At 43.1% G+C, this 25,214-nt stretch overlaps 1 protein-coding gene across 2 annotated transcripts in view; it reads left to right on the top strand.

Annotated features, from left to right (window-relative positions):
* The window catches only part of IFT56 (intraflagellar transport 56), a 331,504-nt gene that overhangs the window by 219,116 nt on the left and 87,174 nt on the right, over window positions 1-25,214 (top strand). For both annotated transcript variants that reach the window (XM_086958844.1, XM_086958852.1), the window contains exon 11: window positions 22,980-23,033. In XM_086958844.1, the coding sequence (XP_086814970.1) occupies window positions 22,980-23,033 (54 nt within the window). The remainder of the gene's footprint in view (window positions 1-22,979; window positions 23,034-25,214) is intronic.

The following is a 25,214-nucleotide window of genomic DNA, read 5'->3' as shown; positions in this document are numbered from 1 at the left end:
CAAAGGATTTTAGAAAAAACTAATTAGTTGCCAATGCAGCTAATTAAACAGCTAAATAAATAACACAAACTAAAAAATTAAATAACTTACCCGCACAAGAGGACGTACCTTTGCTACTGAGTTGCCGAGCTGCGGCAAGACCAGTTTAAGCCACTGGAACACGGAGCTCCCGCATTTCCGCATTACCGGGTTGCCGGTTACCTGCTGCTAGTACCATTACCAATCCCCGACGGCTGCTGTTCCCGGTGCCTGTTAGTGCCTTCCTACTGCCACTGCGTCCCACTGCCAAGCCGTGCCACGCTGTGTTCTGAGGTTGTTAGTGGCCTTGCGGCTTGGCTGTTTTTGGCGGTTTGAGGGCTGGGCATGCGGGCAGTGAGCAAACAGGCTGGGGTGATAGAACGGGTTGCAGTGGGCTTACAGGACTGCGAGACACGGAGGGAGGCTGAGCTTGTGTGCGACTCACCGGTTCCATACGTAGCCAGGCAGCGGTGGCAGAGGCAGGTAGACATACACACCGTACAATCAGGGGGGAAGGAGCCACGGTCTCTGCAGGAAGTGGTGAGGAATTTTCAGTTTACTGTCCGATTTGCTGCTGCTACAGCACTATACAATAAACAAAATCAATATAATCCAAATATAAGTAAATAAAACACATGAAAACACACGCACATCATAGGACTTGCAATCTTAAGTGGCTCACGAGCCAAAACCCTCTCTGGAAAGCCTTTTAACCTGCATATGTTTTTAGAAGCCTTATTAAAAAAAAACAAAGGCCTCCAACCAGCCTATAAGCTATTTTCCTAACATCGTCTAGCATCGTGTTTGCCAAATCACTATTTAAAATTGTTTTCCAGCTGCAATAGCTGTGACAGGAACATTTTCTTTGTTGAATACTTTTTGAATACTTGTTGAGTATTTACCCAGGCCTAATATCTGTTGTACAATTGCATATGGTTTCATAAGGTATTGTTGAATGGTTGCTCTTTTTTCAGTCTCTCTTCCTAGGCGTTTTATTGTTACCTCATACTTTATCATATAAACGCCTTCAAAACATAATGTGTTCTGGGAAGGAGAGGCCGTCTGCTCCCCCAGCAGGTAGATCACGTAAATCTAAAGCTACAAGCATATTAAAAAAAGTCAAAGTACAACCTAAGGAGCTGAGTCAAACACTTATATCACCAATTGCAAGAATGTTCGAAAAAAGTACAAAAATTCCTCAAAAATTTGATTTTCTAAAGGATCCAAACGAAGTTTTGATGTCAATACAAAGCGATCCAGCAATAGGAAACTTACAGTCACCTATTATACCTATCAGCAATCAGAAAATCATGACTCAACAATTTGGACTAAAGCAAGGCTTTGAGGAAATAAATAATGTTGTCATTGAACCCAATAACCAGGTTAAATTAGTAAACCAAACACCTATGAAAACTAATAACCAGGACCCACTCCATATAAGGGATCTACAGGAAGGGGACACTTTAGTGAACACTATGGAGAAAATAAAAACTGAGATCTCATATGTTGATCACCCTACGGATCCAGGTATAGTAACCATTTCATCTAGGATGCTGATAGAGGTGAATGTCGAAATAAGGAAAAACATTGCCCAAAGTGTGGTACCGATAACTAATAACCATAACATATCGGATGATTCTCCACTGAAAAGTCTTTTTAGGAAAAAACAAATTGTTTCACCTACACTGGATATACCCATGCTGCCATACAAGGCTAAAAGCACAGGTCTCAAAACACTATATAATGAACAGGGTACTCAAATAAAAGAACCATTGAATTTTAAATCTATTAGAGTACTGAAACAATAGGATAAAGCAAATTTGGGCATAGAAATGACACATCCTGTGGGAGTCACAATAAGACGTAATTCTCTTCCAGGGGATCCTTATCAAAGTCATATGCATTAGAATATTCCCGCCCATGCGCGGGACCCCGGAAACACTATATTATATGTGCCCCACATATATATATATACATATATATATATATAAATCATATATATATAAAAACATGCAATAGCAGCCAAATCACATTAGAGCTGAAATATGCTGTGAAGAATTTCCACCATACATGTAATAATAAGCATTAGAAACATGAGAAACAACACCAAAGATTGTTTAGAAACTGTTTTAATGCTCATAAAGCAGTAGAAATTCTCATAAGTCACTGGAAGCATAAGAAGCTCCCAGGCTGCATTGCAAACACACAGTCTAAAAAGACTGAAAAGCTAACCTGTAGCTGCATAGCAATAAACTGACACCGTGCCTTTAAGACACTCATGACCCCCTGTATCCCATCATGCCCCAGGGGTGACAGTTAGGTCAGTTGTTCTTTCCGGCTCCTTCAGAGAAGGACCCTGGTTACACAGCTCCACTATTTTTCTGTTTTTTGACAGAAAAATACTTCACATTTGACAATTTTTACTCTTACTTTGACATTTAACATTTAGTCAAGTAAGATACTGCTTTTTTCAGTCAGTTTGGTGAACATTTTCTTCTGAGAATGCCTTCACTTTTTGACAAGTGCCCTTCTTGTGGCAACAAGAAGGCAAAATCAGACAACCACGACGTTTGCATCTTGTGTCTGCCTGAAGATCATGATCCAGACACCTGTCCTCATTGTGAGCACCTGTCAGGAAGAACTTTCAAAGACAGGGAGAGGATTCGCATTCATGGCCTGGCTCACAGGGCTTCAAGAGGAAGATCACCAGTGAAGAAGGGCTCCAAGAAGGTTCATACATCTTCTAAAAAGAAGTCTTCATACCCTTCAACTTCAGCGTCGGGCTCGGCGCTGAGAAAAGAACCACAGGTGGAGTTTTCCTTTTCAAAACTACCGTCGACCGAAGAGAAGACCAGGTGCGTCGACGACGTCGAAAGATCCAGCTTCGTCGTCGAAATCCCCTACGCCGGCGTCAACCGGGCGACGATCGGCGTCGAGGAAGGCTACTCCGCCTCCGTCAACTGGGCGACGGTCGGTGTCGAGATCCATTACCCCTCCGCCGTCGTCAACCAGGCGACGACTGGCGTTGAGGACCAAGACCCCTCCGCCGTCGACAGTGGATCGTCGATCGGCGTTGAGGACGCAGTCTCCATCAGTGCATCGTCGGCGTTCGGCGTCGAGGGTGCCCAATACCCATCCTCCATCGTCGCACAGGCACTCGAGACAGGGAGCTCCGTTGACGACTGGACATCGTCGTTCAACATCGAGAGAGAAGCCTCCGTCGACGACGGGACATAGTCGTTCGACGTCGAGACTGAAAGCTGCTCCGTCGACAGCCGGTCATCGCCGTTCGACGTCGAGACAGAGGACTCCGTCGACGGCTACTCATCGCCGCTCGACGTCGAGAGACTACAGACCCTCTCATGAACATTCGAGGTCGAGATTGTTTGACCCTCCGACTCCTCAAAGACGTTCGACGGCGAGAGAATAACGCTCGACGTCGAGGCATTCCGATGCAGTCATGGTGACGGAGTCTGCTTCACGTCATTCATCTTTACGGTCCTCTGGCTATTTAACTGAACCTTCAAGGTCCAGAAGCCCTGTGCTCAAAACTCCTGAGCGGCGGCCAGATCCTTCGGCCGAGCAAATCAGGTTGTTACCTAGATGGTACAAATCTTTGGGCCATTGGCGAGAATCGGGGGCTACCAAGCGTATGCAGGAATATGCCAGCCCGCACCACAGGTCTCCGCTTCAGGATCTGGTGGAGGAGATGGACAGGTGTAGCCCTCCCAGGCGCAAATCACCTGTGAGACCACCAGCTAAATCGCCCAGAAGATCCCGATCTCCTAGAAGGGAACCTCGGACGGAGGATCGGATCAGGTCTCGCTCTCCTAGACGGAAGGAGCGTTCAAAAAGGTTGCGGGAGCGGAGACACAGTGCCCACCGTAGACGTCGACGTACTTCATCTACTTCCTCTACCTCTTCTACCAGATCGTCCAAGAGGGACTACTCCCCTACGTTGACGGACAGTCCTACGTCCAGGTCCTCCCCAGTGGATGACATTGGCACGTATCTGGATGTACTACAAAGAAGAGCACTGAAACTGAACATTGAGATGTCTGTCCCTCCTGTAACGACAACAGTCATCTTTGAGACTTTACACAAGAAAGCCATCTCCCGGCCTCTACTACCTTTAGTCCCGGGGATTATGGATCCTGTCAAGGAGGTTTTCCTAACCCCAGCAGCGATCAGAGCGGTACCAGCCCGCATTCAGAAGAAGTACAAACCGGCATCTTCTGACCCGGTGTTTGTAAAATCTGACCCTCCAGCAGACTCTGTGATTGTGGCAGCTGCGAGGAAGACACATGCTGTCGCTGGTTCCTCTTCAGTCCCACCAGATAAGGACAGCAAAACTCAAGACTCCTGGGGTCGAAAGGTTTGCAACTCAGCTGCTTCCACTCTTAAGGTTGCTAGTGCAGCTGCGCTTCTGGGTCGATACGACAGAGCCTTATGGGACTCAATGGAAAGATTCAAAGCCAAACTGCCAAAAGAAGACCAGCAGGACTTTGAAGAGACTGTTACAGAGGGGTGTCTGGTGGCGAACCAGATGATAAGCACGGCTGCGGATGGTGCAGTTCTTTCGGCTCATTCCTATTCCCATGGGGTTTGTGCCAGAAGATCGGCCTGGTTGCGCCTTACAGGTCTGAAGCCGGATGCTCAGCATCGGATTCTTAATCTCCCCTTTTCGGGCTCCACTCTCTTCGGAGAACATGCGAACGAAGAGATGACCCGAATGAAAACGGAACTGGATACGGTGAAGGCTGTGGGCTTGGAGAAGAAAAAAGAATTCAAGCGCCGCTTCAAGACCAACAGGGGGAGAGGGGCTCAACAGAGGGTTCAAACCCCTCAATGGTCCCAAAATAAAACCCAAGGTAAACCCCAGTTTCGAGGCAAGCCCAGCAGAGGTAGAGGAGGTCACCAACAGTCCTCCAACACCACAAGAGGAGGAAAGGCCTGAACAGAGGCTTCCTCTGGCGCCGTTACCCACTCCAGTGGGAGGAAGTGCTTCACAACACCTGGCAGAGTGGGTCAGCATCACAAAGGATCAGTGGGTGCTGAATATACTGCGCAATGGATACAGGCTACGTTTCCGTGCGCCTCCGAAGAACATTCCTCCAAAGAGCTCTTGCCCTCACCAGCTAAGCTTGCTTCGACGAGAAGTGAAAGTCCTACTGCAAAAAAGGGCGATAGAGGAGGTTCCTCTCGCTCTAAGAGGAAAAGGAGTTTACTCCAGATATTTTCTTGTCCCCAAAAAAGATCAGGAGGACAAGTTCAGACCAATATTCGACCTACGACTATTAAACAAAATCATCGTCAAAGAAAAGTTCCGCATGTTAGCGCTTCACCAAATATGCCCACATCTTCAAGCCGGAGATTGGATGTGTTCGGTGGATCTGCAAGATGCGTACTTTCACATCCCAATTGCACAACAACATCGCAAGTACCTGAGGTTTGTCGTAGGGAACAAACATTACCAGTACAAGGTGTTACCCTTCGGTCTCAAGTCCGCACCACGAGTCTTCACCAAATGCATGGCAGTGGTGGCGGCTTTTCTTCACAAGAAGGGTCTCTTCATTTACCCATACCTAGACGACTGGCTCCTAAAAGGTCCATCTCCGGTACAAGTAACGCACGATCTGCATCTGTGCCTGCACCAGCTACACAGGCTAGGCCTCCATGTGAACCTGGAGAAGTCAGTCCAGCGGCCTACACAGTCCATCCACTACCTATGCTCCGTTCTGGACACAAGCTTGGGAAAAGCGTTTCCTTCGGAGGAGAGAATTTTTTCCATGAATCAGAAATGTGGGATCCTGCTAGAGTCTCGGCTTCCAACAGCCCAACAGGTAGCATTCCTGCTGGGTTCCATGGCGTCCTGCATTTTCCTCATCCCAAACGCCAGGCTGAGAATGCGTCCTCTACAACAGGCTCTGGAGGATCAGTGGGACTAAGCGACAGGGCGCTGGGAAGATCGAATCACTCTTTCCCAGGCGACGAAAGAGGCCATCAAATGGTGGACTCGCAGAAAGAATGTGCTGGTGGGGGTACCGTTTCACCAACCCGTTGCTTCCAAGTCTATAGTGACGGATGCCTCCCTGCAAGGCTGGGGAGCACACATGGGTCCGCTTCAGATTCAAGGCCAGTGGTCTGCGCAGGAGCAGACATACCACATCAACATGCTGGAGCTCAGAGCGGTATTCCTGGCTCTCAAAGCTTTCTTTCCAGCGATCGAATCCAACTCCGTCCTGGTTCAGACGGACAATACGACCACCATGTTCTATCTGAACAAACAAGGAGGCACAAGATCTCGCCCACTCTCTCGAGAGGCTCAGGCAATCTGGCATTGGCTTCTCTCTCGAGGCCTCACAGTAGTGGCAGTGCACCTTCCAGGCGAGTTGAACGTAAAAGCAGATGCTCTCAGCAGGCACTTCGAAGATCAGCCAGACTGGGTGCTAAACGAAGAAGTAGTAGAAGAGCTTTTTCGTTGCTGGGGTCGTCCATCCATAGACTTGTTTGCAGACGACGAAAACACCAAATGCCACGCCTTTGCGTCCAGGTTCCACTGGCCAGGAACGCCGGGGAACGCTCTACTAATGGATTGGGCGGGGATGTTCGCATACGCGTTTCCTCCCCTAGCGCTGATTCCGAAAGTAGTTTCCAAGCTCATCAGGTCGGACATGGAAATGAACCTGATTGCTCCGGATTGGCCTCGGCAGTGGTGGTATCTGGACCTTCTACATCTGTCTGTGTGTCCACACAAACTGCTCCCTTGCAGGCCGGACCTGTTGAGCAAGATGAATGGGAGGATAATGCATCCCAAACTCCCATCATTGAACCTAACAGCATGGCTCCTGAGGTCCTGCAATATGGACATTTGAACTTGCCTCCCGAATGTATGAACATTTTAAAGGAGGCTAAGAGACCTTCCACGAGAGCGTCCTATGCGTTCAAGTGGAAAAGATTTTACTTGTGGTTTAGGGATCATCATTTGGATCCGACTACGGGGCAGGAGGACGTCATCTTACCATACCTCCTTTCCCTGGCAACTGCTGGTTTAAAGTACACTTCTATTAGAGTGCATTTGTCAGCTATTGTAGCATATAGAAAATCACTGATCAGATGTCTTTCTTTCAGGTTCCAGTGGTTAAGGACTTCCTCCAGGGGTTGAAGAAAGTGTATCCCCCTGTGCGAAATCCTTCTCCTCCTTGGGAATTAAACCTGGTTCTATCCAGGTTAATGTCACCTCCTTTCGAGCCCATCCACAAAGCTTCCTTACAACATCTCTCTTGGAAGGCAGCTTTTTTGGTGGCGATTACCTCTGCGCGCAGAGTAAGTGAGATACAAGCGCTATTTGCGAAGGAACCATATACTGTTTTCCACCACAACAGAGTAGTCCTAAGGGCTCATCCATCTTTCTTGCCTAAGGTCATCTCTGATTTTCATATAAATCAGTCTATTTCCCTCCCTTCCTTTTTTCCAAACCCTACAACGCCAGCCGAGCAGTCACTTCACTCCTTAGACCTTAAGAGAGTGCTAAAGTTTTATTTGAAAAAGACTAAAGGGATTAGGAAAACGGACCAACTGTTTGTGAACTATGGCTCAATGAGAACAGGTTTTCCAGCGGCCAAGAGGTCCATCTCCAGATGGATTGTTTCTTGCATTAAATTGGCCTATCAGCTTGCAGGCAAGCCTTTGTTGATGTCACCAAAAGCGCATTCCACTAGAGGGAAAGCCGCTACAGTAGCCTTCTTACATGACATTCCAATGTCGGAAATATGCAAGGCAGCAACCTGGAAATCGGTGCATACCTTTACGAGGCATTACTGCCTCGAATCTGATTCCAGGGCCGATACTCAAGTAGGGCAAGCCTCCTTGAGGAATCTGTTTGGGTAGTCTATAGTCTACTCAGACTTATTGATGAGATTACTGTCTTATCATTCCTTTGCCCGCAGGGATGAGGAGAGGCTCGCTACTCTATTCTAATGCTTATGACTATTGATGAGGATCCCCTGGAAGAGAAGGATTAGTTACTTACCTGTAATCCTAGTTCTCTTCCAGGGGTATCCTCATCGAAGTCATAAGCAACCCTCCCGCCTCCCCTGGCAAAGGATACTCTTTAATAAGGAGATATTGTTAACCTATTTGTTATTGGGTTTGTTTTTCAGTCTCCGAAAAGAACAACTGACCTAACTGTCACCCCTGGGGCATGATGGGATACAGGGGGTCATGAGTGCCTTAAAGGCACGGTGTCAGTTTATTGCTATGCAGCTACAGGTTAGCTTTTCAGTCTTTTTAGACTGTGTGTTTGCAATGCAGCCTGGGAGCTTCCTATGCTTCCAGTGACTTATGAGAATTTCTACTGCTTTATGAGCATTAAAACAGTTTCTAAACAATCTTTGGTGTTGTTTCTCATGTTTCTAATGCTTATTATTACATGTATGGTGGAAATTCTTCACAGCATATTTCAGCTCTAATGTGATTTGGCTGCTATTGCATGTTTTTATATATATATGATTTATATATATATATGTATATATATATGTGGGGCACATATAATATAGTGTTTCCGGGGTCCCGCGCATGGACGGGAATATTCTAATACTTATGACTTTGATGAGGATACCCCTGGAAGAGAACTAGGATTACAGGTAAGTAACTAATCCTTCTGAACCAGTGCAATCAGTACACTGTGACGGCTATATTAGGAACCATTTAAAAAAATATCCCTAGTAACGATCAAAAACCACGGCTGAGTAAAAGCATTAAAACCACTGATAATCAGGATTTGGGTTCTATTTGGGATATTTTTTATCAAACTTCAACACTTACTCTTGAAGCATTGTCACTTCAGTCCAACAAAATGGAAATTGACATATTAGGGACAATGGCAAAAGCGGTTGCGGGAATAGATCTCAAACTAGCTGACCTTAACTCTTTGATAACCAGAGCTCAAGCAGATCAATCCACCTCTTACTTAGAATGTCCTTCTGGGCCAATAATCAACAAACTAACAACCATACCGGAAGTAATTAGTACCATACTAGAGGATGTTAAGGCAACTCTCAAAAGGGATCAAAGCTGGAAAATAGATGATGATAATAAAGGTATAAGTTGTTTAACGGAAAATAAACACACCAAAAAGGATTATCTACCAGTGCAAAATGAACTGGTAGCTAAATATCAATCATCGGTCACAACAATACTTAATACTCAAGACAACATAAAAAAAACGAAAGTGGGAAATCTAGTAGTCAAGTAGTGGAAAATTGTAAAGGGGATAATGATGATGATGACAAAACTGATCTGGACCCGAATCCGTTAAAAATGTAAAAAAGGCACAAAAAAAGTTACATTAAGCACGAAATAAAGTAAAGTTACAGGATCAAGTAGATCAAGGATCATTTGAGGGATCTTCGCAAAATTAACCCAATCAGGGAACCAAGGGAAAACAACCTTTAAGCGATACAACACTGCATATAGTTAATGACTCGCTAACAAAACTGATTGCAACAAACACTAAGTATTATGATATCTTTGCACAGCATGGAAAATACATGAACACGACTAATGATCTGGAAAATAAAACCACCACAGATAAGAAATTTAAAAGTGGCACAGCCTATCCTGTAAGTGATACAAGTGATCTTGTTCCTGATAAAGTCTCTAAAATCTGGAAAAACTTCACATCAAATAAATCTCCTGACCATAAGAATAGAATTGACTCTGAGGAAAAAACACTCAAAAAGGAAACCCTGGTTGGTACCCAATTTAAATGTTGCCGCATAATCAGTTCAATAAAACAGGAAATAGGCAAGACAGCGCTAGAAAAAAAGAAATCAGTCCCATCGAATGCTGATTTCATGGAACAACAAATATTTACACAAACTCTAAATGAAGAAGCAAGTATCAAACAACTTTCATCTACTAAACCGGTAAAACAAATATTGAAACAAACTTTGAATAAAGAAACAGAGATAAAACAAGTTCCATCCATCGAACTGGCGAAACCATTAGAAGCAATTAACCTAACAGAGGATGCGGCCGACCTAACAAAGGGAGATCAAATAGTAATAGTTAGAAGTGGTAATAACAAACGACTTATAAATATAGTTAAAAAGGAATTGAATATAAACAACGAAAGTGATATGGAAAATCAGAGGAAAGAACATCTAATCTTTAAGCTAAATCGAGGCAGCCTCCTGTGCCTATTTAAATCAGTTCCATCCCTGGCAAACCTGACAACTAAAGTAATAGACTGTGTTGGCTTCCTACAAAATCCGGATGGCTTACTGCCACTAACAGTTCTAACAGTCACATCCCTTGCTGTAGCAGAACAAATTAGGAAGGAAGAAGATACTTTTCGTAGTTGGGGTATAATGATCAGTAAAATTAAGCCAAAAGAATACCCCACACCATTTTTAAAAGCAGAACATTTGCCAAGTTCTGAGAAAGAAAAAAGGGGCAACCTTCCTTCTCTGTGCTAAAAAACCCAATTCAACAAATAGATAGAGGAGTTGTAAATCAATCGGAAGACAATAGGGAAGACAATGAAAACAGGATTAATGATTTATGGATTAAAAGTGCCCTACATGGAAACAACATACAATGACAAGTAAATCAAGAAACATCAGAAGAAAATTCAAGTAATAACAATACGGCCATAACAATTTGTTCTTGGAACATAAATGGTATAGGCAATAAAATGGATAATATAACTGAATCGCTCAAGAATTATCAGATAATTCTTTTACATGAGACCTGGGATACATCTCCGTTTATAATCCATGGCTATAAAGGATATTATGAACCTGCTATTAAGCAAAGCAATTGTGGACGCCCCTCAGGCGGCCTAGCAATTTTCATATCAATTGATTTAAATGCGGAACATGTGGAACTAGTCACAAACAACTGTAATGTTCAGTCAGTATTGCTAAAATACAGGATTCATGAACAAAAAGATCATTAAAGTTGGTTAATATCTACATTCCACCTACATCTACTTCTAGGAAGAACATGTGTGCTACTCTTTCTGCCTATTTAGTAGAGCAAAGGATAGAGGACACCTTTATGGATTGTATTATTACAGGAGATTTCAATCTGAATCTCTTAGTACCATTCACAAGAGATGAGGTGACACAGTCACAAGACCACCAATGGTTAATTCCAGCTCAAGTATTAGAGACCTCAACTAAACCGGGACAAAATCAAATAGGTATACATTTTCTGAAGTATATGGAAGCTTTGGGGCTACGTATACTAAATGGCAGATTTCCAACAGATTCGCCTCCATCATGGTCCTTCTGTACCCATAGCAGTAAATCTCGTATTGACTATACTATGGTATCATGGAATATTTTTAACAACTGTACCTCATACTATTTAAAGAAGGTCCTGGAGAGCGATCACAGTCAGCAAATTATCACCACATCATTTATTAGTATAAAACATCAAACTTATTTAACAACCTAAGGCCAAATCGGAACCACCAACTATCGGAAACTAAACTGGGAAACACAGTCACAAGACAAACGATTGACTAGTGATCTGGCCTTAAAACGGGCTAGGGAATGGCTCGATGAATGTCTCTTGATCAATGGGCTAGTTTCATTTCTAAACTACCTGCGTATAATGGGAATCATAATAATCCTAGAGATAGCTGTGTGACACGAGCATTAAAAAGGGTAACCCATATTAACCTTCCATATGCAGTACAGAAAATGAAACGAACTAGAAATCGACTAAGGAAATAGTTGACTAACTTCCCAAATAAAGAAGAAATTAAAACCGCCCTAAAGGAGTTAAATCAAAACTTAAGGAAATTAATCTGGAATGAAAAAATGGCAGCTAATGATATTCTTTGGACTCAAATTTTTTATGCTAGTAACCAAGGAAAGTCAAGGGAGTTTTGGAAAATGATAAATAGCCTAACTAGGCCGGATAAAACCGTAGTCTCATCAGTACTAACTGAGATGGAATGGGTGAATTTTTTGGGGCACCATCTAAATCCACAATCTACAAAACTTGGAACCAAAGAGCAAGATGGTTGTGGAATTGCAGGTCCCCCCAAGCAATTCCACAACCATCTTGCTTCGATTGTGGCTGAACGAGTTAGTACCTCTTCTAACTTCACCCTGCTAGGTGATCTTAACTTTCACTTTGATTCCGTAGTAGATCACACGCAACCACACTTACAGACGACTTAGCAGCTCTGCAACTAATCCAATTTGTCAGTTCTCCAACCCAAGTTAAGGGTCATTTGCTGGACCCAGTATTCAGCAACTGTGTAGATCTGGCAACTAGTCTACCAATCCCCCTCCCGTGGACTGTCCATCTATTAGTTCCCTTTACCTGGACCACATCTAGGCCCTTAACCATCAGTCCCATAGTAAGAATAGCCAGACCCTGGTCTCCCCTACCAGTCGAAAAATGGACCACCAAACTGGCTAGCAGCCTACCTCTCTCAATGAGGACCCCTGCCTAGCAAACCAGACATACGAAGAATGGATCACTCAATCACTCGATCACTCCCTCCCCAAAAGAAAAAACACAGTGAAACGTTCTCATAAATCTGCTCCCTGGTACTCAGAGGCTCTGAGGGCAAAGAAATGCCAGTGTAGGAAAGCCGAAAGGAAATGGCGTCTGGATTTCTCACTAGGAAATAAAACTCAATACCGAAATGTTATCAAAGAGTATAAAGAAGAAATCAAAGTCACCCAAGCAGCACACTTCTCTAATAAAATTATTTCAGCCAAATCAAAACCCAGAGAAATTTTCCAGATTGTGAAAAATCTTACAAAGCTGCCACCTAGCTTGCTTGAGACCAAATCCACAGAACACTGTAACAAGATGGCAGACTTCTTCCACCAAAAAATCAATAAAATCTATGAATCCTTCCCCCCCTGGCCACCGCCCTCCCAGCCCTGACCAACACAACTCTGACACACCCTTCATCTCAGCCTCTTCCCACACTGGACCACTTTCCCCCTCTCAACCTTGCGTCCCTGGAATCCGTGGCTCGGAAAGTCTAATCTGGATCCCCTGACGACCCAGCCCCGCCAGACATTGTTATGTCAGCAACCCAGGTCACTCTGCCAATCATAATGGACCTCCTGAACTCTTCTATCACCTCCGGCACGGTCCCGCCTGAATGGTCCGAGCCCTGCTAAAGAAACCCAGCTTGGACCCTTCAGACTTTAGCAACTACCGGCCAATCTCTCTACTCCCATGGCTGAGTAAAATCTTAGAGAGATACATTAACGGCCAACTGGTCGCTTACCTAGAAAACAACCAACTGTTGGACCCCACTCAGACAGGCTTCAGACCCAAGCATGGAACTGAAACCGCACTTCTCATGGTCACCGAGGAATCCAGAAACATCCTGGACCAAGGAGGATCAGTGGCAGTGATCCTCCTTGACCTCAGTGCGGCCTTTGACACGGTCAGCCATGACATCTTGCTGAATCGTCTGACTAATATTGGCATCAAACACAAAGCATGGCTACGGTTCAAGTCCTTCTTGAAGGACAGATCCTTTCGGGTATTCGACGGCGAGTCAATGTTCACTAGTAGACCACTAAGATGCGGGGTCCCACAAGGCTCCTCATTAAGCCCTGCGCTCTTCAACATTTATATGAGGCCACTGGCTGAGGTTGTCTGTCCGTTTGGAGTTAAGATCATTTCCTACACTGACGACACCCAGCTGGTGGTCTCATTGGCGCAGGAAGCCAATATGCCAATGGAAGGAGGGCTCAGAAAATGTCTAGAGGAGGTAAAGAGCTGGATGTCCTCCTCATCACTCAAAATGAACGGGGACAAGACAGAGCTGATGCTTCTGGGCCCTGCTGATCCTAGTTCCTTCAATGCTCTATGGCCACCCTGTCTGGGCACCCCCCCGGCACCCAAGGATAACATCAAGAGCCTTGGGGTGTGGCTGGACAGATCCCTATCATTTGGCATTCAAGCTACCAAACTTTCGGCTACCCGCTTTGGCCTTCTTAGGATGCTAAAGAAAGTTCTTCATCTTTACCTATGGAAGCTTAGCAGGTAGCCATCCAGGGTTTGATCCAGTCCCGCCTGGATTTCAACAACGTCCTCTACCTTGCGGCTCCAGATTATACACTGCGGAGATTTCAAACAGTGCAGAACTGTGCAGCTCGCACACTACTTCAGCTCCCTCGTCGACAATCTGTGAGAGCTGGCTTGATCAGCCTACACTGGCTGCCAATACGCCAAAGAATCCACTTCAAAGCCATGTATATCGCCCACCAGGCTTTTTGGGACACAGGTCCTCTGATCACCTGTAACCTAGTCTCCCACTACCATCCAAGCAGAAACCTTCGCTCAAACCAAGCCTTCATAGCCACAACACCCAGAATAAAAAAGGCCAGATCAGGCGGTAGGACCTTCACCCATAATGCTTCCAGGACGTGGAACGCCCTACCCCTTCATCTGAGAGCCAACCCCGATCTCTCCTCATTCCGGAAACAGCTCAAAACATTCCTCTTTAACTCCCCACAGTAATTCTCTGCCAGTACTCCTGCTTCCGCCAATCTCCACTGCTGGTTCCTAGCGCTTGGACGCCCCAGGGCAGCAATCGCGCTCTACAAATCCACATACAAATACAAATTGTTCAAGGAAGGAAATTCCATTTACAAGGCAAGAACTTGATCTCGCAATAACACAAGAACAAGTTGCTAAGCTAATAAAAAAACAGAAAGATGGAGCACCAGGGTCAAACGGAATACCCTTTGCCCTATACAAAGAAGATCCGGATGCATGGGCAGAACATCTTGTAAGGGTTTTCAAAGAAGTCGTTAGGAAAGAGGAGATCCCGGAAAGCTGGAGAGGTTCTTTAATATCCCCCATACATAAAAAAGGAGATTGGGCGATTCCGGAATATTATCGTTTAATAACCTTACAGGACACCGATGCAAAAATATTTGCAGGACAGCTATTAACAACTTTATCTGACTGGGTAAAGACTAACAGTATTCCTCCCGCCTAACCAAACATGCTTCATTAAAGGACTAGGAACAACTACCAACATCCTAGCCCTATCTGTTTTATTCGACAAACCAATTACAAATGGCCAATCTTTATACTTATGCTTTGTTGATTTTAAATCTACTTTTGACTGTGTAGACAGAGAACGCCTATGGGGAAAGCTACATGCACAAGGGATTCCCCCCTTGTTAATACACCCGATCCGTCTTCTGCATACAAAAACTTGGGCTAGAGTACGTATCAATAATGGTCATTCATTAACTAAAGAAATGCCAACGCTAGGTGGAGTGAAGCAAGGGTGGGTATTGGCTCCTTTATTATTTAACTTGTTTTTAGATGACCTGGCTGAGGCTTTGAACAACATAAATGCACACCCACCTAAGCTTGCTGACAAACATATATCGAATCTACTATATGCAGATGACGTCATCCTTCTAAGTAACACAAAGGTGGGCCTGCAACGGTTAATAACACGCATACAGGAATATGCGATAGAAAACAAAATGGTAATAAATGAATCCAAATCCAAAGTTATGGTTGTCACAAAAAACTTAAGAAGGAAATACAATTCAAAATGGTACTTGGGAAAGGAAAATTTGGAGCAAGTCAAAACCTATAGATACTTAGGAGTTAAATTTAACGATAATGGTAACTTTAACCCTCAGAAACTGGATATCACCAGGAAAGCAAATGCACTAACAGGTGCATTCGGGATAATTAAAAAATCTACTAGCAATTTAACGTACCGACTGCTACTTAAGGTGATATCGGCGAAATTGTTACCTTCATTAACCTACGGAAGTGAGGCGTTAAACGGAAAAGATGCAATAATCATAAACAAAGCTGTCTCAAAAACGTTTCGTTCTATCTTTCTTTTACCTAAAAATGCCTCACAAGCCCAAGTCAGACTGGAATTCGGCTTGAATAACAAACTGTATGCACAAAAGGTTCATACAATCAAAGTATGGAACAGAGTGAAAAATGATAAGGAGAACTTAATCTCACAGCTTTTATGGAAAGAAATTGAGGGCAATAATAAATCATCTGCCTGGAAATATCTGGACAAGGCTCTGGACAAATTTGGGGTCAGGGGTATTTGGACTACTTTTTTTTTTTTTTTTTTAACAACAATGGAGGAGTACCCCCTAGATGCAAGGTATACAGTGTAGGGATTTCCTCTGTATCTAAAGCATAAGGCTTAGGTTAGCAATAAGTGTCCCAACCTTGAACCGGACAAAAAAATGTCTTTTTGAGAAGACCCCTCACTCACCAACCTAGTTGGTGACATGCTTCATCATCGGGGTCCCACCCCATAAGCCGAATGCCTATGGGGTGTGCTGCGACACCTGGTTACAGTGGAGCGGGTTCTTTGTTTTTTTATATGTGAGAAAAAATTGTGAAAGGTGTGTTAAAAAGGGACAAAGCTGCTCACTGCAAAGACTTTATTCCTGAGTGATTTGTCCCTATTAAAAATATCGTGTGGCACCGGTGCCTATTTAGGAAGGCTGTGGTGTCTCAAAACGTGTGGTATATATAGAAATAGCGTAGTGTGCTATGTGTGGTTGTTAAAATTTAGGTCTTCATGTTTCAACCATTTCAAAAAGATTCTATTGGTTTTTTGTCCGGTTCAAGGTTGGGACACTTATTGCTAACCTAAGCCTTATGCTTTAGATACAGAGGAAATCCCTACACTGTATACCTTGCATCTAAGGGGTACTCCTCCATTGTTGTTAAAATCTTTACTAGGGGACCAGGAGTTCCCACTACACATAGCCTGTGTAATTTCCCTTACTCTCTCCTTTGATTTGCACGTATTTGGACTACTACCAAAACCCAGGAATCTTTCAAAAAAGTTGTGAATAAAACAACAGATCATCTATCATTGATAAGCGATAAAGAGACCTTTGTTAAAAGGAAACACGCTTGGTCCATAATAAACGGCTACAAAAAAAAGAGGCCTCAGCAGTATCTGGACACAGCATGGTCCTGGAGAAGTAAAAATATATTCATGAAAGCACGATTCGGAATTTTGCCAGAAGAATCCCATGCACTACCTTAGAAAAAACGGGAAAATAACATATCGTGTCGGTTGTGCAAAGCCGGAGAGGAAAACATTATACATCTTCTGTGCCTCTGTCCAGAACTAAAAAATGAAAGACTAACTTTATTAAAAAGGCTTTTTAATGAAAGAACGATAAGGACTTGTAGACAAGCATTGCTTCGGGGTCTTTGCCCAGATGATGTATCCATTAATTCTGCTTTCACAAAATTCTTAATAATTGCATGGAAAAAATTAGAAAGATATAACATTAATCATCATACTGTATTCTCTGCCAATGTTTTAAACATATGAACTTGTTTTATCTAAAACAGTCTTTATAATGCGTGTGTATAATTTTAAAGGTCTACCGTTATTTAAAAATCATTTTTAATGAGGTATCTTAATTGAAATGTCCATAATTGTGTATTTACTCTTTGTAAAGATTTTAAATAATCAATCAATAAATTACTACTACTACTACACAAGAGAAAACCCCAAAAGTCACTGCATGATGTATTATTGGCTTGCATGCTCTTTATCTTATATACTGCCATGTATTTAGAGCAGCACAAAGATAAGTATGTGTAAATCCCCAGAATCATGCATACATACACTATACGTTTAACAGTAAGCTCAATTTAGTGATTCAGTTTTACTGTATCTGGTAAAACTGCAGTACAGCAAGTAAAACTGTCATATTCCCAGCAGCAAAGTGTTGTGGCTGAATTCACTCATACAAATGTGCATAAATGCTCTTTAACAATATTACTACACGCCATGCCTCAGTTTTATCCCGGAGAATATGTCCAGCATAAAGTTTATTTCCTCCTTTGTGTTGTAGCTCCATAATTAGTGCAGGGTATATAAAAGCACCATTATGCTTCGTTTAACTTTACAATCCTGGATATTCCACCTCACCTCACTTTTTGTTTTATTATTTTTCATCCTTGGTATTTATTCACCCTTCCTTCCATCTATGATATTGTTTGATGTTTGCAGAAGACTTATTAAATAAAGTCCGCAATGCACAGCTCTTCTTGCCAGTCCCAACTCCACATGAACCCATCTGTGTTCTATCCAATGCTTGCAGCCTGAAAGGACACAATTTGCACTTCAGGTTTGACTACAATTCATCTAGCAATAGAAAGAAATAACACCAATGCATTTCAGTTGGTTATCAGACTCGTCTGCTTAACCCCTAAGTTAAAGTTTGGGTTCCTCATCGGGTTTTAACAGGCAGCATTTAGACCAGGTTCTGGGTAATATTGTTCTATAATGCAGTGTTCCATTTCAGGGAGAGATGCATACTTCGCTATTTAATCATTTTCAAAATGGTTTCCAATGCTATTATCTGCCCTCTGGCGGGTGACTTCCACTTCACAGCCAATGGTCCATTAATATCAGTGCAAAACTAGGGCTACTTTTACAATGCTTGTTTTCAGTTACTCTTCTTAATTTATTTTTTTATCATAAACTTTACTAGATTGATAAATTATTTATGCAGTGCACTGTCACTTCCAAGATCTTTTATTCTCATGAACTTAAAGTTCCTCAGCCTGATTGTGCTCCCTTGGAAATTTAGCTTGCTTTTTTAGTTCCGTTTCAATTTAATAATTTCTTTTGACCTGCAGCATTTCTCCATAAGGGATATTCCATTTTAGTTTCTTAGCATCGTGACACACAGCATGGAGAATATGATCACTGATGGTCTCTTTCCTAAACAGAGTGATCTCTAATTTCCTCATCTTCTACATACATGATGGTATACAGACTCATACACTCTTTTGACTTATTTTGACTGTTGGCCTAGTATTGAATTTATTCCATCCCAGATCACCACCCAATCATCAATAAATCTTCGCCACTGAAATATTTGTCTTGATAGTTCTTGTACTTTTATAATCATGCAAATTCCTTTTTCCACCATCCCATCACTAAATTCACATCGCTGGGTCCAAAGCAATTTCCCATGGCTGTTACGCACTGCTGTTGGAAGATTCCAGGAAGGATATATTTTTTCAGGCACATTTTTATCATAAGCATCATCTTGATGTGCTTTGTCTGGGGAATCTTACTTTGGAGGAAGGAATGTTAACATGAATTGAATATAAACCAAATTGATGCGGTTTTGATTTATATGAACCTACCACACCCATAGTTATTAGATAATATTTCTCATTCCAGAAAGTATTTTATCGTTGATATTGTAGGTCTGTGTAACGGCCGGATTCTCGGACCAGATAGGATCAGCTCCTCAGAGCACCTCCAACCCAGCCGGAACGTAACCACCGCCCTCCTCAGGACCCATCTATCCAGGCACCTGGGTCCCTACCTGAGGATGGGGAACTTGCAATATACAAGCTCATATCATCAGAAACACCACTAAATCTGTAGGGATTACTAGGAATACTCACTGATTACTAAGGACGTCCATGCCCTACACCACACTCATACCTCATAGTCTCGCGACCACATGGGTCCAGACTAATCTACCCTGGGGCAGTTCTGATTATTTACCATTACACACTGACCACAGTCAGTGCTCGCTCGGCACCTCCGCAATCCTGCGTGCCTACACACCGGTCTGCAGCCCTAGTGCTCTCTTCCTCACAGCCCGGTCCACAATCCGGCGGACCTAAGCACTGGTGTCCCCCCCAGTGTTCTCTAACTCACAGCCCGATCCGCAATCCGGCGGACCTAAGCACTGGTGTCCCCCCCCCAGTGTTCTCTAACTCACAGCCCGATCCGCAATCCGGCAGATCTAAGCACCAGTCTCCCACCTGGTGTTCTCATTAACGCCGCTTACCAACGACGATCACTCTCCTATGAATACCTTCAGCTCTCTCTCTCTCTATGTTGGGAAGTTTCTCTCACTATTCACTAAAGGTTCACTACTACAATAATATTATGGAATGGCCGAATTACTTAGTGTATAACCTATTCTCTTAGCAAAAGGGCTCCTCTCTCTCCCTAATTATTCAGTGGCTACTTACCTGATCAGGGGCAGCATCTGTTCTGGCTGTAACACCTGACTAGAAGGAAAGGTTACCTGCGCTTTAAGAACAAGAGACACACACTGTATGCAAGAGTTATTCCCTGATTTAAACGCTCCTATTTCCTTTTGAGAAAGGTTAGCTCTATCATAAGGACAACACATGCACACTGGTTCACTAAGAACTGGGGTATCTTTATTACAATAACAATAAAATGGGAATAGACACATACACAGATCTGCGGGGTCTCTGTAACTAACAGGAACTGTAACACACCACTGAAAGAAAAAGGATTAGACATACAGTATAAGGACAAGGTTAATGTTTGAAAATAAGGAAGGGTATCACCTGAGGGGTGTGAGGTCTTGCTCTAGCTGTCATCTGGGCTCCTCTCTCGTCTGTGCCTTAGCTCGTCTTAGATCCTCTCCTGCACTCTTGGACACACATCTGCGCTGATCACTCTGCACTGGATTCCTCTCCCCCACGAACTCTCTCCACCTTCCAACCTCAGTCTAATTGTTTCTGCCGCTCTGATAACCGTTCGCTCCACTAGCTTCGTCACTCTGTCTGATTGTCTCCATGCCAATGTCCAATTCACTCCAGCTGCTCCCACTGATTAATCCACGATATAACTTCAGTCTCTTCCAAAAGGCATTACTTCAGACTCCAGCTATTCACAACTCCTCCTGATAAGTAACTGCTTCTGACTGCTTCCTTCAGTTCCAGCTCACTGACTGTCTGTCTTCTCTCTGTTCCAAGCATCTTCTGTCTCTTCTCCTCCTGCAACTGCACTCCTCTCCTCTGCTCCAATTCAACTCAAACTCTTTCTGATTCTCCACTCCTTCTGCAACTCCACTCCTCTCCTCTGCTTCAATCCAACTCAACTGCTTCCAGCTCAAACTCTTTCCAGCTCGAACTCTTTCTGCTCCTCCAACTCAACTAACTAACTCCGCCTCTGCACTTCACTAATATGGAATGCTGTCTCCTCATGGAAAGTTCCAGCCATCAGCCTCCTCCCACCAGGTCCATGCACCAGGCTCCTTGCTCTAGACGCTCCCACAGTGATCAACTGCTTGTTTCGTCTAGAGACCTAAGCCCAGGGACACTTCTTGATTAGATTCAGCTCTGGCCGGTTCTCTCCGGTTCGCTTAGGACGAACAACAGCTCACAACTAACATATTACCTTTACCCTACAAGCATCTCAATTCTGCAGGGATAGAAAGCAAAATCTAGTTCTGGGCCCTGTAGGCCTGAGAAGGATGAAATAACCCTTAGCTCTGTCAGAGTACCTACACAAACCATACCAATATGTAATATAAAGTCAGGACTACAAAGGACACATAATTATGTCAAAGCCAATAGGCAATAGATGGATTAGAATCAAGAATAAGGGATCTATCATCATATAAAGCAGCTATCCTCTTCTAGGTCTGGAAGAAAGGGCTTAAAAGGGCCAACACAAGGTAAGAATACAGATTATAGATGTTAGCAAGCTTAAAGTCATCATCACTCCGAAATAGAGCCAAAAACCATGTCAGAACAGTTTGTCATGTCTCTAATAAGATCTGATATTTTTCACTTTTGGGTCTAAAAACATATCCCCAGATTTTGATGTATTCTTAGTTATGTATTTTGTTATAAATGTAGGCTGCCTGAAGTGCTTACCAAACTCTGTGCTAATCACTTGCTGTAAAAATTAAATAAGTTATCAGGTCACACAACAAATGTTAGGCGATTACGGTTTGTTAATTATATTATAAATAGATAGTCCTGCCTCAAGTATATATCATTTATTGCACAGTTACTCTAACCAATTAAATGTCTCACGACTCGCATGTGAGGGAGTTGGCTCAATGGTTGGTAAGTGGCAGGCTGGGTTAAGCTTACCGTAATCCTTTTGCCTCACCAAAACTTGCAGGTATTTTCCATAGCTAGGCTACATTCAAGCATTTAGGTGAGGAGGCTTTTTGGCATGTGCTCTTTGCTCGAAGGAATCTGCTCAGTGACTGCTTTACCTGTATTTCACATGTTAGGGTTAGCATTGTCAGCCCACTTCATGTAAACATTGCACCATATTTTCAGTCTTGTGCTTACATTTAACAAATCAAAACATTCCTTGAGTAGTAGTCTGCATTTGCTTCCAAAGGGACCAATGACTTCTGAAATGGCTTCTTAAGCTAAAAGATGGCAACATGATTTAATGCTAACAATATTGCAACCTTAGTTAGAGGGTATGGTATATACATGACATAAGCTATCAAAACAGTACATGGGAAAATTATTAATCCTGGGTACACAATAATTCTGATAGAAAAATGTATCTTGCTCAGAAAACCATGTTCTTGATATCCTTCGTTCTCCTAGTACTTAGAATGTTCATTTAATCTGATGTTGCACAATGCTTCAGAATTAGGCCAGAATTAGGCCATTTTTAAAATTACACAAATCAGGCGCAAAATGTTTGTCCTGTGTCCAGATTGGAAAAGGTGTGCTAAAAGTATTAGTGCAAAGGACTGAAGGGGCTTTGGGCACAAAAATACCAATGTTACAGGTGAGTAACTTGTTATACCCTTGGTGTCCATATAAATATTCTTTCCTCCCTGTTTGCCTAAATGCAAACACATTTGGGACACTGATATCTGCTGCAAAGCTTCCATAATAACAATGAAGCTGTCTAGATAAACTGATTGTTCTATTCTCCAGGTAGTTGCTGCTATCTTCCATGTCCACTTTCTTAATGCCAACCCCAACTTTCTCTATTTTGAGGTTACCAGGAAGAGTGTCATTATGTGAGGCTTAAAGATTGATAGAGAAGTATCTCCAATATAAGACCTAATGCACCCTGATCTGGCCCTTAATTAGGTGACCACCCACCATGTACTTTTTTTTTCTCGGTGAGAGTTGATTTGTTGCTTGTTTTTTTGCAGGAGTACATTCTGAAGGGAGTGGTGAACGCAGCGCTTGGCCAAGAGATGGGCTCGGTGAGTATAGGTCATGCCATTTTTTTGCTTTACTTAGCATTTACTGAGAAGCCTGAGACCTTGTATGACTATATTACCTTCAGTCAATCAGTTTCTGATTAAACAAAGCGGCAATATTAGTCACTGCCATCCTATATACTTAAACTTCTACCATTTACACTATAAACAAAGATGCTCTTATCGTAGCACCATAGACCGAGTTTAACCATAGCCACATGATAGTTTTATTCTCAAAAGAAGAAGGAGGAAATAGTAGAGGCACCCTAGATTTGTTATGACTATAACTCCAATAGAGCTTCAGTTACTCAATAAACGAGGAAGCATTAATGAAGGCAACCAAAATCCTAGTCTAACCATTGTAGGTTCTTGCATGATAAACAAGGCAGCAATACTAAGGTACCTCCATACCAGACTGAGTATAACTATAATTCATTCAGAGCTTCAGTTGCACAATACAAAAGTAAGCAATAATAGAGGCACTCTGGACCCACCATAACTGTAATTCTATCAGAACTTCAGTTGCACAATAATCAAGAAGGCAATAATAGTGGCTCCACAGACACTGATTTACTATAATTCCATCAGAGCTTCGGGTACACAGCAAACAAGAATGCAGTAGTTTAGGCACTCCTACCCAGCAGAAGTTCATTTCTATCCACTCCAACAGAGCTCCATTTACACATAAAACAAGAAGATTAAATTGAGGCAACCCAGAGCCAATACAGCTATAATTCCATTGGAGCTCCTGTTACACAATAAACTAGGAGGCAATATTAGAAGCACCAGAGACCCAGTATAAGTATAATTCCATCAGAGTTTCAGTTACAGAATAAAAGACAGGCAATAATAGAGGCACCCCCAAACACAGTATAATTGTAAATCAGAAAGCGATTTAAGTACACTATAAACTGGGAGGCAATAATGCTGGCATCCCAGACACAGCATAAGCATAAATCTAAAAGTGCTTCAGTTACTTGATAAACAGGAAGGCAGTAATACAGGCGCCAGACACAGTATAAATATAAATATAAATCTTGGGGGTGTCCCGTCTTCTCACTTGCTTCCGGTCCGCTTTATGTGCCACACCGCCTAATTTCCCAATTGAACCTGAGTCGTTCCCCCCTCTTACGATGATAATTGAGAACACTAACAGGGCAAATTTAATTTATAAACTGTGCAAAGTCTGCAATAACATGAGGCCTGTCAGTGACAACAAGGTCTGCAATGATTGGGAAATAGACTTGGGTCACCCGATAACCGATGAGCAGTGGGCAAAGTGTTGTGCAGTCATAAAAGAAGTCTCACTCAAAAGTAAGCACAAACTTCTGCATTTTACATTTTTAGGCCGCCTTTACTTCACCCCTGCTAAAGCGCGCCAGATAGATCCATCCAGACCACACAGTTGCTTGAAATGCGTTGCACCCCAAGCGGACTTCGCACATCTTGCATGGACATGTCCCCAGTTTCAGGCTTACTGGGAACGCATTCACTACACTCTAGGGAAAATGATTAAATTGCCACTCATGCCAACTCCGGAAGTGGATTTACTGGGATACAGGGAAAACTTCCCCCGAGGGGGGGGGGGGGGGGGGGGGGGGGGGGGTCAGGCGGTTTACATCACTGGGTCTACTACTTGCGAAAAGAGAGGTAGCAATTCATTTGGGCAGGAAAAACGCGCCTAAAGTGCAGAGTTGGCTGAACAGTTTGTCATATTGTAATGTAAATAGCAAGATCTATGCCGGCATAATGCTCAGCTCCTCCCGTCCTAAAGACATATGGGGCCGATATCGTTCCTATGTAGAGGTTTTAAGGCAGGCCTCCGACTCTCAACTGGAAAATGGTTTTGTCCCGGCAGGAGTGGGGTAACAAATTTCAATATGCCAAACTAACTTAGTAACAGATACCATTTGTAAGCCATGGCAAGTCCTGAATATCTGGTCCTTGATGTTTACTATGTTGAGATTTTTGCGGTTCTAGGGAATAATGATGGTTGGTGGAAGAAGATGGCCCTTGGAGCGACTAAGTTATTGCATGACTTTATTCATCGTACAGGTCGTGTCGGGCATAGTTCATATTTAAATTCTAAATTCGATATGTTTTCCTATGCGATAATGTCATTGTAATCACTAGTGAACGGATTTGCATGTATGTATCTTTTGAAATGACGTGAACTGGAAAATA

The sequence above is a fragment of the Lissotriton vulgaris genome, chromosome 1_1 (assembly GCF_964263255.1).
Source record: "Lissotriton vulgaris chromosome 1_1, aLisVul1.2, whole genome shotgun sequence".
Taxonomy (NCBI): Eukaryota; Metazoa; Chordata; class Amphibia; order Caudata; family Salamandridae; genus Lissotriton; species Lissotriton vulgaris.
Note: the sequence above shows the minus strand (reverse complement) of the source record. Positions and strands in the feature narration are given on the sequence as shown.